The 15829-nt window shown below is 36.3% G+C and overlaps 1 protein-coding gene across 2 annotated transcripts in view; it reads right to left on the bottom strand.

The window, feature by feature from the left end:
* The window catches only part of tnksa (tankyrase, TRF1-interacting ankyrin-related ADP-ribose polymerase a), a 102369-nt gene that overhangs the window by 71966 nt on the left and 14574 nt on the right, over nucleotides 1–15829 (bottom strand). Inside the window, exon 3 of one of the 2 annotated variants that reach the window (XM_059526238.1) lies at nucleotides 13318–13413. The exons of the other annotated variant lie outside the window; for it this stretch is intronic. Coding sequence (XP_059382221.1) covers nucleotides 13318–13413 — 96 coding nt within the window. The remainder of the gene's footprint in view (nucleotides 1–13317; nucleotides 13414–15829) is intronic. 2 annotated transcript variants of the gene reach the window in all.

The following is a 15829-nucleotide window of genomic DNA, read 5'->3' as shown; positions in this document are numbered from 1 at the left end:
ATACGCCCACAAGAAAGCTCTGACCATTAAGCTAAGTAATTAATAGAAGTTAATGTTGCCTCAGATATCCCTCTTTGTAAAATGGCTCTGTGAACTCCCCATTATCGAAGCTCCTCTGGGTGCTTTATCAGCAAAAATTAATGAGTTTTTTTGTTCCCTAAAGAGAGCCACAGGAAATGTGTTTTTTATCAAAGAAAATCTAACAGCTGTAAAACACTAGAGGAAAAAAAATGGTATAAATGGAGCTGGGAGAGTATATTCAGACATGATCAGAGTAAGTGAGAATCAACAGAACATCATGCTAAATACTACCGACATGCATTCTCACGTTGCATTAATGAATGGGTCAGAAGCTTTTATGCAAAGCAACTTCAGAGTATACTTTAAGTAAATGTGCTTCCTGGGAATCAAACCCACAACCTTAGAGTTTTCAGTGCCTTGCTTTACCTGTTGAGCTATAAAATTCAAATTTTCCTTTTAGCTAAGATTCTCACTAAGGGTTGAATAAAATTCAGAAGAATAATTATAAATCTGGATTTCATTCCAAGTAAGGAGCTTTGTTGCTGGGCTTCTGGGAGCTCTGTATACTGCAGACAGGAGTGGATAATTCAGGAGAGCATTAATTATTCAGAGATAAACAGAGACTCCCTTGATCTGAAGCTCCAAAGGTGGGCTGAAAAAAGATATCACGCTGGTCCTTGAGCTCCTGGGTAAAAATGGCCCCAGATCAATGAGATATGTCTCACACCAAATTCCCAAGTTACAAAAGGTTTGGCTGAAGGATCTCCCTCAAATCTTTGTCTAAGTCACCAGTGCCTAGGGTTCCAGAACCATTTTAAATGATTCAGAATGTTTTCTGCCTGCTTTCAGAAATCAATGATATTTAGGACTTTCAGTTACAACAGTCTGTGAAGGTGAATTCATTTTCCGATACAGATGAAACATACTAAAATACTCAGAGGCAACAAGCCACAACTGAATCTACACTATGACCTTCGTAGTTCAATTTATGAATGAATGACTCTTATGAGACAGTAGTGAATAAAAATTTTTAGTGGAAGAAAGACAGAAAAGCAAATAAATCTTTAAATAAAACAAACAAATATTGAGGTCTTGAAATAAATATGACAACAAATTATTTTTATATATATATATATATATATATATATATATATATATATATATATATATATATGATTAGAACTAATAATAATTATATCATGGGACACTGCGCTTCACAATCACAAAAGTACATTATTTGCATGTGCTTTAAAGCCTTGCCAGTTAAACATTTCATTCACATGCAGTTATGACATGCACTTTATCTAAGCATGTATACCTTTTTCTGAGCATGTACACAACTAAAAAGCCTGTCAAATGGTGTTTAATTTTTTTGAAGCTATCTTTCACATCTGATTGCGCTAATACTGTCAAAAACAAACAAGGTTTACATATAAACACAGTTTGTTATGTCTAAAGTTACAGTAAACAGTTGAGAGAAAAACTTTGTGTGCCAGTATATTAGTGACAGCAAACTAATAGTACTATAAAATCAAAATTTTGTTATTATTTAATCCCTCTCATGTTGTCCCGAACCTGTATTAATACATTTTGAGAAAATGTGGGTAACCAAACAGTTGCTGGTCCCTGCTAACTTTGATAGTAGTAAAAAATAAATACTATGGAAGTTACTGAGGCCAGCAACTGTTACCAATATTCTTCAAGAAACTCATTCAGATTTTAAACAGATTTTTGGTTGAACTATGAAATGAACTACCATTCAAACAGTAAAAGTTGTGAACTTCAGATTCTGTGCTCCACACAGGACAAAGGTTACAACTTGGCCTAGAGGTTCACGATTTACAGTTGTTAATATAACCAAACACAACCTGAAAGGCCTTTGCAGCAGACATACGCAGAGGATATAAGGGATTATCTGACCCACCCAGTAGGACACAAGCTATGGATCAATTGCTAGATCTAATTGACTGGGAAGAGACTGCCTGCAATGAAAAAGTAAATCTTATAAATAAAACTGCAGCCAGTTTTATTTTCCTGCTAAAATCCTGGCAAGGGAGAGGCAGGATATTATGCTGAATAGATTAAGCAAACAACCCCTCTTTACTCTGGTGCTGAGAGCTTTTCAAGATGTTTGCACTACAGATTGTTTTTATGTTGCAACATATCATAGGGCTCTTAAAACAGCTAGAGACTTTTTCAATTCACTTTGGGTAAAAATATGTTCATAATAATATGATAGCAAACTCAGGCGAAAGAGGAGCCCTAAAATTCAAAGCATAAAAAAGCAAGCCTGGAAATATCTAAAAGAAAAACAATCAAACAGGATTTATCTTAGATTTATTTTAGAACTGAAATTGAAGAGAGCTGGATAGAGCTGAAAGCACATAGGTGAGAAAATAAACAAAGGAATTTATTCTGCTCTCTCTATATCTTTTATTACATTTCATTTCTGTACTTTCTAACTAAAACTGATTGGGCAGCATGACCAAAAAAAGCAAACAAACAAAATATAGATATTCTGCTGGAAATTCAACTAAAAAATGTATTATATATTACATAATCGTGTGGTAAATTCATGCCCATTTCTGGTACTGCATCTCAATTTGATTATTTTTGGAACTTTGAGGCAAACCAAAAGGTACGATTATTCACAACAAATGATTAGGGACATTTCTGTGATTGCAATGCACCATCGTCATCTCGCCCAGCCCTACCAGGTGATCATCAGCAGAGCAGTGGAGCAAAGATGATGTCCTGACAAGCTGTAAAAATGGCCCAGGTTGTTTATGTGATGCCAAGCAGCAGTTCAAACCAGCCATGAGGCCCAGCCATCTGTCCTCTCCAAGTGGAGACCAGGCTGGATGTCAAGACATCATGCAAAGAACCAGAAGGTTCTCAAAGACAAAGTAAAGCAGTGGTGCAGAACATGGCCTATTTTTGCTTTATTGTGTTCTGCATTCATACTCAGGATCCTGAGCAATGAGCAGTCAAGCTGTCTGCTGTGAGATAGGTGGACAGATAATTATGTGACAGTGCATCTATCCCTCTTTTGTACCAGGAAGGGAATTGACATGAAATACTTCTGGGAAGTTGACAAATACTGCAGTGTGACATGATATACAACATAATTGAAACAGCACTTTGTAATTATATCATGCACCCTTCATAGATTCCTATTATTGGAACACTTACATGAATTAGTTGTACTTTTGGAAAAAAAAAAAAAAAACTTTTTTTTTTTTTAACATCACAGGACCACTTAAATTAACTGGTAAAAAGTAAATCAAGTTAAACACGTCACTTTCCTATATATATATATTGGGGGTGTAACGGTACGTGTATTCGGACCATTTCAGTACAGGGCTTTCGGTACGGTGCACGTGTGTACCGAATGACGGAATGCAATATTTTGTCTGCGGAACATAAGTACATTTTCGTGTTTCCAAACGAACATATTAAGTGGCGGAAGTCTCCGCGTTCAGCGAAAATCCCGCCCTGTAGCTGAATCTAAGGCCTGCGACACACTGCGTGGCATGAGCGTGGCGTTTATGTGTCAATTGCGTGACGGCTGCTTCGCGTTTTCTGTGTCTTTACACACCAGAATCGTGCCTGACGTGGCACGATTTTCAAAAGGCATCACACGAGTGTGAACATCACTACAACTAGGAAAAAAACGATTGTAATTCAAACGCAGCTCCCGTCGGCATTTAAACAGACCTTTGCTCTTAATTCCGATCGGGCCGACACGAAATCTGAGCAGGTCTAAAAACTGAAACTGTTGATGCTGCAACTTTACACTTTGGAAAAGTTATGTATATATTTTAAAATATGAGCAGGCCTACAAGCTGGGATTGGTAATGCTGCACTGTAACAAACTGTCTCTGACTGTAATCATAGTTATTTATTTATATTTTTCATTATATTTTATTATATGATATTGGTTTGAGACTGAGAGTATTTTATTTAGTGGAGAACTTTGCAGCAGTATTTTATATCTTATTCTTTTTTTGTTTTATATATATTTTATTAAAAAGTATTTTTTTTAAAGTGTAAACAAATTGTTAAAAAAAGTTTATAGTAATAAACAACCTGCAGTTTAATGTTTGCATTTCTTTCCCTTACTGTACCGAAAATGAACCGAACCGGGACTTTAAAACCGAGGTACGTACCGAACCGTGATTTTTGCGTACCGTTACACCCCTAATATATATATATATTTACACACCAAAAAATTCTTCTACAATACCATTCAAAAGTTTAAGGTGAGATGACAGATGCTGAAATCACCAGCAGCATTGCGCGCACTTCAGCGTGTGTAGTAAATGGAACCTCACATCATTCATTCATACAGAGATATGATCGTGTATTATAATTCTATGCTCATCAGATTGCGTAAATCAGTGGAAAATTAATAGAAATTATGATTCTGTTAGGGCTGGGACAATGCGTCGAGGTCATCAATGACGTTGACGCAAAAAATACGTCGATGCAAAATATGCGCATCGATTTGTCGACCTGTTTTTATTTCTCTAAAAAACGTTTGCAAAACGTTTACCTTATGTGCGCTGAATATACTCGATGGCCGGATCAACATTCTGTCCAACGTTATATAACCAATCCAGGGGTTTTTCTGCATTGATCTTTTTTTTTGGCGGCTGTCAAAGCCTTATTTGATCGGTGAGTGACAGTGACAGGGCGCGTACGAGAGAGAGCCCCGGCTGCGCGCGCACTCACAGTCTTCAAACAACACGAGCGCTTCTTGCTCTCTCCCTCCCTTGTGAATATTAATCAAAATCATTAAACACGATAGAAAAAGGGCGAAACACCAAAGTTTCACGCGCGCTCGCGCACTCACAGTCTTCAAACTAAACGAGCGCTTCTTGCTCTCTCCCTCCCTTGTGCATATTAACCAAAATCATTAGACACAATAGAAAAAGGGCGGAACGCCAAAGTTTCACGTGGAGCATTCGGAGATTTTTTTTTCTCCATGACAGGCTGCTGGCTCCCACTGTTAATTATTTTTTTTTTTGTAAAAGCACTCTCTGTATTGGCTTAAAGCCCTCAAGTTTACATTTACATACTGTATTCTTTCAATTGCTCTAAACAAGTATTTTGGGTGAACTTTTTTATTGAATGCTAGACTATGTGTTCAGTAAGCTTGTTTCGGTAAGCTATGTGTTTTCAAGGTTTCAAGGTTTTATTGAATGCTATCTCTATACAAGTGCAAAGTAATGCATTCTTAGTCAGTCTTTTATTTTGTAATTTTAAGAGCAATAAACATATATTGCAATGTTAAGGAATTGATGTTTTTTTCATTCAGATATGTAAATCAACATGTATAAATTGTTAGTAGTCAATTAATGGGGAGATAATCGAAATCAAATCGGTCTGAAAAAATTAATCGTTAGATTAACCGATGCATCGAAAAAATAATCGCTAGATTAATCGTTTAAAAAATAATTGTTTATCCCAGCCCTAGATTCTGTGTAAAGAAATAAAGTAAACTTGTATAAAATATGAGTATTTTTCCAAATATGAACTAAAGCTCTAATGGAAGCAATTCAGTGATGCTTGCACTTGACTGCCTGTCTGAGTTTTGTCGACAACCAGGGGCAGTACAAAATTTTGCGAAGGCAGCCGCCTCATAATTCTCTATGCAGAAAAAAACCTGGCATATATAATACTTCACTTTAGTGAACTGAAGCTTCTACAGTAAACCTAACGTTAGGCAAAAACAATGGTTCCTTGATGTAATTTATCTCAATTAATATATAAAATGCAACTAAACAGCAAAAGCCAAGTGAAGATCATCAACAACTATTTCGCTAAATCTTTAAATAACTGAACTAATCTATAAAGCACTGCATGGTTTCCTAATGGGGAGAGATTCTAGAGAATGCAGTCAGCCCCGATGGAGCACACAGATCCACAGACACGTCAATAACCAGACTGATCTGGGGCTACTGGCACTTCATTAAACTTGCTATAATGCGATTTAACTTCACTTTCTTGGTCCTGAAGGTCAGAAGCATTAGTTTCGGACCACGCAAGATTAAAACCGACTATACATTTACACAACTGATTCTCTGTAATCCTATAGACTGTAAAGAAATACTGCATACGATGGCTGAGAGATAAAACGAGTGCTTTTTTACAGATAAATTTAAAACACAGGTTGGGCATTATGATACAATAAAAAGAGAAAACAGTTGGATCTGTCATAATTTAAGAATGCTAATTTATTTAAATGTATGCATACCCACATATTCACCTGAGGTAACACACGTGATGAAAAAAATCTCTGCGGTCATTCAAATTAGACTGAAAAAGATGTGCTATTGGTTGTTTTAAACTCCTCTAGGGAACAAATCGGCAAGAATATCAAATTAATTAATTTTTCTATTGTATTACAAAAGTAAACAAGCAAAAAGACTTTGTTTGGCTGGCAAATATCCTACTCTTTCCTTGGTCCTAAAATATTTAAAATTACACACAAGGGTTTTCTGGTTATGTTTACGCTGGGTTTTCAAAGATCGTCTAGGGCATGGGTGTGGTGCTACAAGACAAATATTCTCCCACTCACTTGAAAAACATTCACTTTTAAAGCAGACCATGAATGTAATTCTTCAGAAGATTTCAAAGGCAAAATATTTTTCATTCGGTACGATGAAAGTCTAAATGGATATTCAAAGCACTGTGAGGCTTGTAAAGTCACTTCACTGGTGAAAAACAAAAACAAAAAAACATTAATAGTTGTTCCAGAGAAGAAAAAAACATTTTGCTAAATAATTTACTATTTATGGAAATGCCACACTTGGTTTGCATCAACAAACTTACTTGTATCTATACTTCTTTTCCGCCCAAGTTCCAGCACTGCTTCCCTCAGAAAACACCATCCGAGGCCCTCTGTGACTTTGTATTCCCCTTCACATTTTCCATTTTAGACTCTATATTTCTCAGAGTAATATGACCAACATAAATCCATTTTTAGATAGAAAGGAACACACATGGAAAAAAAGAATAAAGCAGCCACAATAGTGAGCAATATAAAAGCACAGAAGTTCTAGTCCTTGAGAAAGACATTCTGAAAACAGGCGAGAAATAAAAGTTAAAAGGGCTCATTTTGAAGCCATGTAGCAGTCCACAAGCTTACCGATTCAGGTCTATATCTCATAAGAACATTCACTCTGCTTTCTTTCACTGTTTATGTGCTGGAGGGCACTCGCACTTCAAACATCTTTCCATTACACACAGAAATGTCAGAGTCATCGTTCAGATGCCTCACCGTGGGATTCGCTCTTTAAGGAGAAGATTTTTTGTTTGTATGTCAAATTAAACTTGCATTGATACAAAATAACTTTGTTTTTACCATAGGAAGCGGGTTAAATGAATAGCACCTCTTGAAAGTCAGTCAAGCAAAACTAAATTAACATCTTCACTGTTATCTTCATCATGGCAAGAGGATGATATGCCAGCGGCTTTCTGATGTGTTCTGAACGAATCTCTGGAAAACGAACAAGCTGAGTAAATTGGTTTCATCAAGCCTGTAACAATAGAGAAATTTACTCACATCTGATTACAATATATTACCAGGGATGAAGTGAACTTTGACATTTGAGAATGGCAAAACAATAACAGTTGCAATCTCATGCTTCATAATTTAGAAAATAAACCTACATATGAAATGTACACCTCACTTAACAAGGTCTACATTTTTCAATCAAGTCTCACATTTCCATCTTTCCATGTCTAGTATTAGAAGTGTCACATTAAAGATCACATCTAAACTCTCTTTCTATCCAGAAGCCATTCGAAAATATGGTGGAGAATGCGGGCAATTTTCCTATACAGGAAATACATTTATCAGCACTTAAGATGGTAGTGTTCTGCCAGAAATATTTGCTGTTCTGCACTGGCCTTTTTTGTGCAATTCTTGCAAAAAAAAAAATTGGGGGGTTTTAGCCTAGCCCACAGAAATCACAGACGCTCTTAAAACCCCCAGCCAAAGTGTGTGGCTCACAAATACATTATACAATTACACATTCGCACACACAATTGAGCTAACAGCTTCGCTATCTGAGCTATCAGTGTTATAGCGAGAATAAAATGGCTCATAAATGAATAAATAAATGTAAACAGAACAGATACTTGCAGAAACACAAAATGAATCAGTGTGGAACGCCGTGTGCGGTACTACTGTAGTAATTAATCATTTCACAAAAAGCTACAAGGGCAAGTGTGTCTAATGCAAATTAAAGAAACTTTTTGTCTTTGTAAAAGACATCATATGATGGCATTACCACATGATCAAAGTCAAGCTGAAGGTCCCTCAAAATCTGTCATTTCATACAGGCGCTGGTTTCACATGGGTGCTATTTAGGTGTCAAATATAGGCATGAATCAAACTGTCTACTCTGGTGTTCTCTGAAAGCCAGCGTTTTCAACCAGGGATCCGTGAAGACAACATATGAAGCAATGAATACTAATGACTTTCCTTACAACATGAATAAACATTAGCTAATAATCTGTTAAGCATTATATAATCATTGAAACAGCCCTGCTAAGAAAATCTAGCTTTTAAGTCCTTGAGGAAATAGTTTTACATGTATTATATTAAAGTAAATGCATTGATTTGATAAAAAAAAAAAAAAAATTGCAATATTGTGAAAAAATTTTAAAATAAGTGTTTTATTTTTATTATTATTGTTCCTGTGATGGCAATTATATTTTTTCAGTTAACACTTTTGATCAGAGAACACTATACACTATTAATGAGTTGCTCATTAGCATACATATTAGTAGCATAATAAATGTTTATTAGTACTTTTAAAGCACGTTAATGATTTGTTCTGCATGATCATATTTTAGATGCCCTAAATCTACCCCATATGTAAACTTAATTACAAATAAATATCTAAAATAACTACGTTATTTACTGTAAATACACAGCACATTAGGAGTTTATTGGGGGAAAACTAAAAGTAAATATTCCCTAATCTAAAGAGTTAATAAAAAAAATAAAATAAAAAAAAACTCTAATCTGACTGTAAACTTTTGTGTTGTTGAACACCACAGCAAGTAATGATTAGGCATTCTCTGTTTAAATTACTGAGTCATTTATTCATCAATTGTACTCATAAAATCTGAATAATAAGAGGATATTACGATATCCATGCAGCAGGATGGGAATGATTTTGTTTTTACAGTGTTTTTAGAATTTTTATTTTTTTCCAGGACTGCCTCATCATTACCCAGACCCACAACACAAGACCAAAGCAGAGACATGTTTACACCAAATGATCCCTTTCCTCAAAAATAACAAAAATCTGAACTCTAATGTTTACAAAGCACCCCTCTGGTGACCGCGCAAAAACTTTGCCACCGTTTAAGCATCTCCTATAATGGATATAGCCTATATACACAAATAAATTGTTAGTAGCTACAATTTGTGCTGGTTTTCAAAACTCCTTGTGACAGACAACAAAAACACTTGGCTTAATCGTACAAACTCTATTTTAAAATTACACTCAAAAGTAGTGTTGCCTTTGTCAACAAAAATTCTGACTAAATATTGTCATCAACGAATCTTTATCACGTGATAAATACTAGACGAGACGCAACGTAAATGTTAGTCATGTGATGATGACTATAATTAAATGTATAATGCAATATTGTTGACGAATAAAAATGACACTAAATGTGGTTCACAAAATAAAAACGATGCTAAAATGTCTCTTAATTTTCATTGACCAAAACTAGAAGAATGAAATGTTATAATGTTATTTTGTCTCGTTTAGTCACGTTATTATTATTATTTTGCAGTATTTCTGTTTCCTGTGTCTCACTTCAGGGGCCGCATCAAGTTGCACTGCGCAGAGGTGACATTACTTCCTCAAGCCCTACTCGCAGCATTATTTAGAAGATGACGACAAACAAAGTTAAGTCTGACACAGAGAAAGGGACCAATGTGTGTACTTCTAACATGTTTGGTTGGTAAAAGAAATGTTGTAAATTCAAATCAGAGAGTCTTCCGCGTCTGGAATGGATGTATTCTTGAGTCTATAATGTAACAATAATATAATAAGATAACCTTGTTTGAAATGGGTTTGGCTAAAAGAAAATTTTGGTTTCGCCTATACTACTAGGTAATTATACTATACTCACTGGGTTAAATAGAATTGCCTTACTAAAAAGAGACTAAAGTACCATTTTCATTGACTAAAATTAGACTAAATGTCATCAGTTTTCGTCGACTAAAACTAGACGAAAATAGTAATGGACAATTCCTACTAAAATAAGACTAAAATGCTCAGACTTTTAGATGACTGAAACTTGACTAGACTAAAAAGAGCATGAACGTGACTAAAAGGAATAAAAACTAAAATGACTAGACTAATAAAAACTACTAGACTAAAACTCAAATTAAAACAGGCTGCCAAAAACAACATTACTCAACAGACCGTGCATTGGAAAGCCTTCATCCAACAATAAAACAAAACATGATGCTCGAACAAATTAAGCAGCCGATAAGCAACTTCACAGCACTGCACTCTTTTGAAACGTGCAATAAATAACCAATCGTACAGCTGAAATGAGCTAAACAAAATATTATGCGCGATCATTAAGCTGTAACAACAAGATGGACTTGATGACCTGGAGGTTTATTCTAAAGCTGTTTGAAGAAAAAGTAGCTACACTTACAGATGGTTGGACGCATCAGACCTCTCACATCTCGCTTTTTGGCAACCGTGATGCAAAGCAGCTAATTCACAACGTAATTTGTGCAAGAAACATTCAAATTAGCAAAACCAACGTGAGAGGAGAGAAACTAGCATTGAGCAAATAAACAAAAAATGTGTATCGATCCACATTGCTCAGCTTCTAAGTGAATATTTCAGTTAGTAATTAGGGCTTAGGTTGGTAAAAAAAAAAAAAAAAAAAAAAAAAAAAGAAAAAGCTGGATTTTGTGTACTCTGGTGCAATATAAATAGCCAACTATGATTAAGAATGAAATGAATACCACTCTTCAATATTTCTAGAGAGATGATGGGAGGCTCGAGAGGCAGGGTCAGGTAGCCGGGCAGGAAAAACGGATCTATAACAATTATCTGAAATACTCAAGAGTCTGGAGCTCTGCCTCCTACTCTATTTATACACGTAAAACCAAACACATCACCTCTGTCACTCACACCAGGAGCTGCCATTTATACCTTTTCACCTTATTTCTGATTTGTTAGACTGAGAAGTGGATCGAAAAACAGATTTTCATGGCAAATCTCATAATTTACATATAATTTCTAATGCATGCATTTTGAGTGATTCTATAACATAATCACACTCCTAGAAATGCTTTGCTCTGGAACCATCATTTTTATGGCTTTCCATAAAAAAATCTTAATGTGAAAAATATTTTAATACTCTAAAGAACATTTTTCCACTATAAAGAACCTTTTGTGCAATGGAAAGGTTCCATGGATGTTAAAGGTTCTTCATGGAACCACAAAGAGTTTAGAAAAAAAAAATGTGTGTGGAGAACATATTAATAATCTACAGTACCTTTTTTCCACTATAAAGAAATTTTGGGTTCCCCAAATAACCTTTTTTTTTTTTTAAAGAATTTTTTTTCCTTTGTGTTTAACATACTAATCTAAAGAACCTTTTGTGAAATGAAAAGGTTCCACAACTGTTAAAGGTTTTTCTAGGAACCACAGAGCTCAATAAAGAACCTTCAATACCACTTGAATAAGCCTTCTGATTCTTTTGATTTTGCATTCTGAGATCTGATGTATATTTAATTACAGAATTATTTTCTGAATACATGATGTGAGAAATGAAGAACAACTGTTATGCGGCCAGCTATTTTATCAATGAATAATGTTCTTCAATAAAGATTATTCAGAAACAGAACGTTTTATAATGCATCACTGCTGCAGTGTTTCTGTCAGAGCTGAAGAGTGAAGTTTTACTACTATAATACTTGTATTGTCAGTTTGGAGAATTACTTTGCTGACGAAATGCTTTCTACATCCCTTGTATAACTGATGTATTTACCAAACAGGAAATGATGCAACTAACTGTAAACACAATCAGAATGTGTCTAAGAGGACCATGTAATAGATCAGTACAGCCTGAATATACATGAATCTCTTCCCCAAACAATACAAAGTGCGGGGCTAAGTGTCGTGATTATTTTATCAAATGTGTTGACCAATGGAGATTTTACTAAGATGTGGAAGGCTGGTTCAATATTTATGTGTAAAAGTTATGTGATGTATAAAAAAAAAAATTAAAATAAAAAATTATATATATATAATATACAAAAATCTATTTAAATAAAAATATTTATACATTTTAAAAGTGGTGAAATTTAAGTGAACCATAATTTCAACCAAAGAGCCAGGTAATTTCAATTTTTAAACTGAACAATAGCATAATTCACACTATGCCTTCCACACTGTTTTTTATTTGAAAACAAGAACATTCCTTTATTACAAAAAAAACAAGATACGTGTTTTTTTATGCTAATACTGATTTGAATATCTAAAAAACAGGGTGGGAAACGACCAATATAATGACAAAACATATAATCCAATTAATGAGAAAGTGCACAAATTTGCTGAGATTAAAAGAAAAATTGTTTTACACAATATTTTACTCAAAATATAAAATCTAAAAATCTGTGCAAAGTAAAATTATGAACAAACTGGGAAGATTCTAATAGTCGTCCAAGTGAACACTGTATATTGGATGATGTGATAATCTTAAAATTGCCAAATATGGCCTAGCAAATACATCTGCCAATCACTAATAAACAGCCATAATTATCAACAAACACTTTTTACAAATACACATAGACAAACGTCAACAAATTGTTGAATAAAGTCACAACACAGAAATGAATCATACATAACTCTAAAAATGTTTAGCAAATGAAGCTTATTCACACTACGCTCTCGAAAGAATGACGCAAAACTATTAATTAACAGTTACCACATCGCATTAAATTCCTCAAAACGTATCTTTATTTTAAAATCATCACGAATAAATCCTGGATATTCGATATAGTCACCCATCCCTAATACGGAGAGAGCGCACACAGGCAGAGAAGCGCTCAAGGACAACAACAGTCTCACTTTACACAAACACACCTAACGTGGAATTACTGATGCATAACACTGCTCCATTTCAAAGCTGTGCAGATGTAGTATCAGACAGGAACAAACTGCAGACGATCAAAGACAATAACACTGATGAAACAAAGAAAGAAAAAGGAGAAGACGAGGTTGCAGCACTCACCGGTGAGAACAGCTTTAGCGGACGGGTCAGCCAGGTCCAGGGCAGACTTGCCGTCAGTGTTGCGGATGTTGGGATCGGCACCGTGCTGGAGCAGAACTGTGCAGGGGAAACACAAGCAGTATCGTAACTCAGGCAGGCAGAGGCTGCTGCTGGGGCCGTTCGGCATGGTGGAGACATAAACACACATTGCGCACCAGCGCGCTAGAAGCAGCAGCGAAAACAGCCCACACAGAAACACACACACTGTAGAGAGACCGGGGAAAAAAGCCCATGTTACTGAGAGAGAGTCTGACTCTGGGCATGTGACAGGAACTTGGGTACGAGAGTGGAATATCAAAGCATGTCTTCCGATCCTCACCACGGCCCCCTGAGAGAAAGGAACAGAAATGGAGAGAGCCGCTCGCTGGCACTCTGCTACTGAGACCCAAGTAACACAGAGCACCTAGAGCGAGCAGCGTCTATCAACTGTCTCCAATCCTCCCCTCTCTCTCTCTCTCTGTACAACAACGTACGTGTGTACACAAGCTAACGTACTCACCCCCTCCTCTCCCCACCCTGTCTATTTCACTACCCTCCACAGTAACACTTCCACACATCTCTTACTCACTACAGTTCATCAGAGAGGAATTATTTTAAAAATAATTGGGAACATCCAGGAGCTTAGGACTAGTGATGCTTCAAAATCAACTACTTGACTTCTGGAAGACTTTCATAGTTAGGTTGATTTTGGGTTCACCTGCACGCACTTCTCTATTTATTTGTGCAGGGAAAAATGTACATGGAGGTATTTCTTTTACACAATACTCATTTTGCATTCCAAACCCGTTATCTTAAAGACATCAAATTTGTTTACTTGAAGTTCACCCAAAAATGACATTTCTGTAATCATTTACATTAGTGCCCGACCGATATGGGTTTTTCGGGGCCGATACTGATACCGATATAAGGAAGTAATGTGGCGATCAAATACTTATAATGAAGTAAAAGAGTTTTTACACACTTTAACAATAAACTTCATTATCCAAAATGGGCCTGACATCAGTGCACTGAACAGTAATGTCGAAGTTTATTCAAATCAATTCCTTTAATTCAATTCAATTTCAATCAGCTTTATTCCGTTGAAGTTTATTTCATTTATTATTTATTGTTTTAATTATTGATGTTTATTTATTATTTTTTTGGATTCGCGCTACTGTCTTCACACACAGACGAAACTTACTAGAGAATTGTGAAGTGTGACATAATATACCTCTGTAAATAAATACAATATAAATTCACGTCTTTAGGCACCTTTGAATGTAACATGTACATTCCCTTGGAACTGGAATCATGGCAGAATTAAATTTGAAGTCCACTTTGCAGGGCACTTAAAGGTCAAATAAGACAACGCTTGAATGCTACCTGAACAAGAGTCCTCCTTACTGAAGTGAAAGTGTTGACTGGTGTCACTATCTCACGAACACGCCGGCGGATCTCCACCAAATTCTGGGAATCCCTTTAGCTCGAGGATCCCTCTCGGTAGCCACCATCCACACAATGATAGCCCCTGGGGATCGCAAGATCGGTCGGCACCGGACCGCGAATTTAACCACCCATAAATCCCGAACCCTGGGAGCTATCGACGTGGGTGTGGTTCAAAAGAGGACCTCCAGACATGCACTCGATTGGTTCGAGCGGGTTCCTTGAGCTAAAGGTATTAGGTGCAGATTAACCGCTAGGGCTGTGACGGTTGCCGTGACAACCGCGTCCCCGCGGTGGTCGGTTGCTACCGCGGTTGTCTACTGCCACCGGCGGTAGTGCACGTGACGTCACAAACTCTATAGCAAGCATAATAAAAAGTTTTGTATATTAGTGTAATAACTGTAATAATTGCAAATTCTAAGTCTAGGGTTATTAACAAATTACCTCAAACACAGCGTTTCCTTTAGATATGCAGCTTTGAGCGCAGGAAAATACAGTTTATGTAATCAGCAAATTAATTTAGTGTTGGGCGATGGATCTTGTTGGGAAAGCAAATACCGCATCACCGATCTGAAGTCATCTGCATTCATGTCACCCATCGGCGTTTGCACAAGTTCTCGTGATCGCAATCGCTGGCTGGTCAGGTTTGGTGAGGCTTTCTCCAAACTGGCCAAATACAAACGAGACAGCGATGAATAAACGATGGTAACAAGAAATATGGCAACGATTCCTATTTCAAAGAGAGCGCGTTCAGATGAAGAGTTAGTTATTGAGCTTGCTTGGTGGCGGAAAAGTAAACCGGACGCAACACAACCGCGTTGCGACAGGTTTAGTCTGTCTAGTGTCTATACAGGACATTTGAACTCAGTGTCAGTAGCCTACATCACAGACCGGACGGGGATTTATCATGTCGTGTTGTGCTGCATCCAGTGTAGCATCACTGATTATAATGAGTATTTTGTCGCGCTGCGTCGCTCGCGTCCGTTAGATAGGGGGTATTTAACTTTCTTATTTAGGCTACTTTCTTGTTTAACTGAATTATTTCTTTGAT

This window comes from Carassius carassius, chromosome 36 (assembly GCF_963082965.1).
Source record: "Carassius carassius chromosome 36, fCarCar2.1, whole genome shotgun sequence".
NCBI lineage: Eukaryota > Metazoa > Chordata > Actinopteri > Cypriniformes > Cyprinidae > Carassius > Carassius carassius.
Note: the sequence above shows the minus strand (reverse complement) of the source record. Positions and strands in the feature narration are given on the sequence as shown.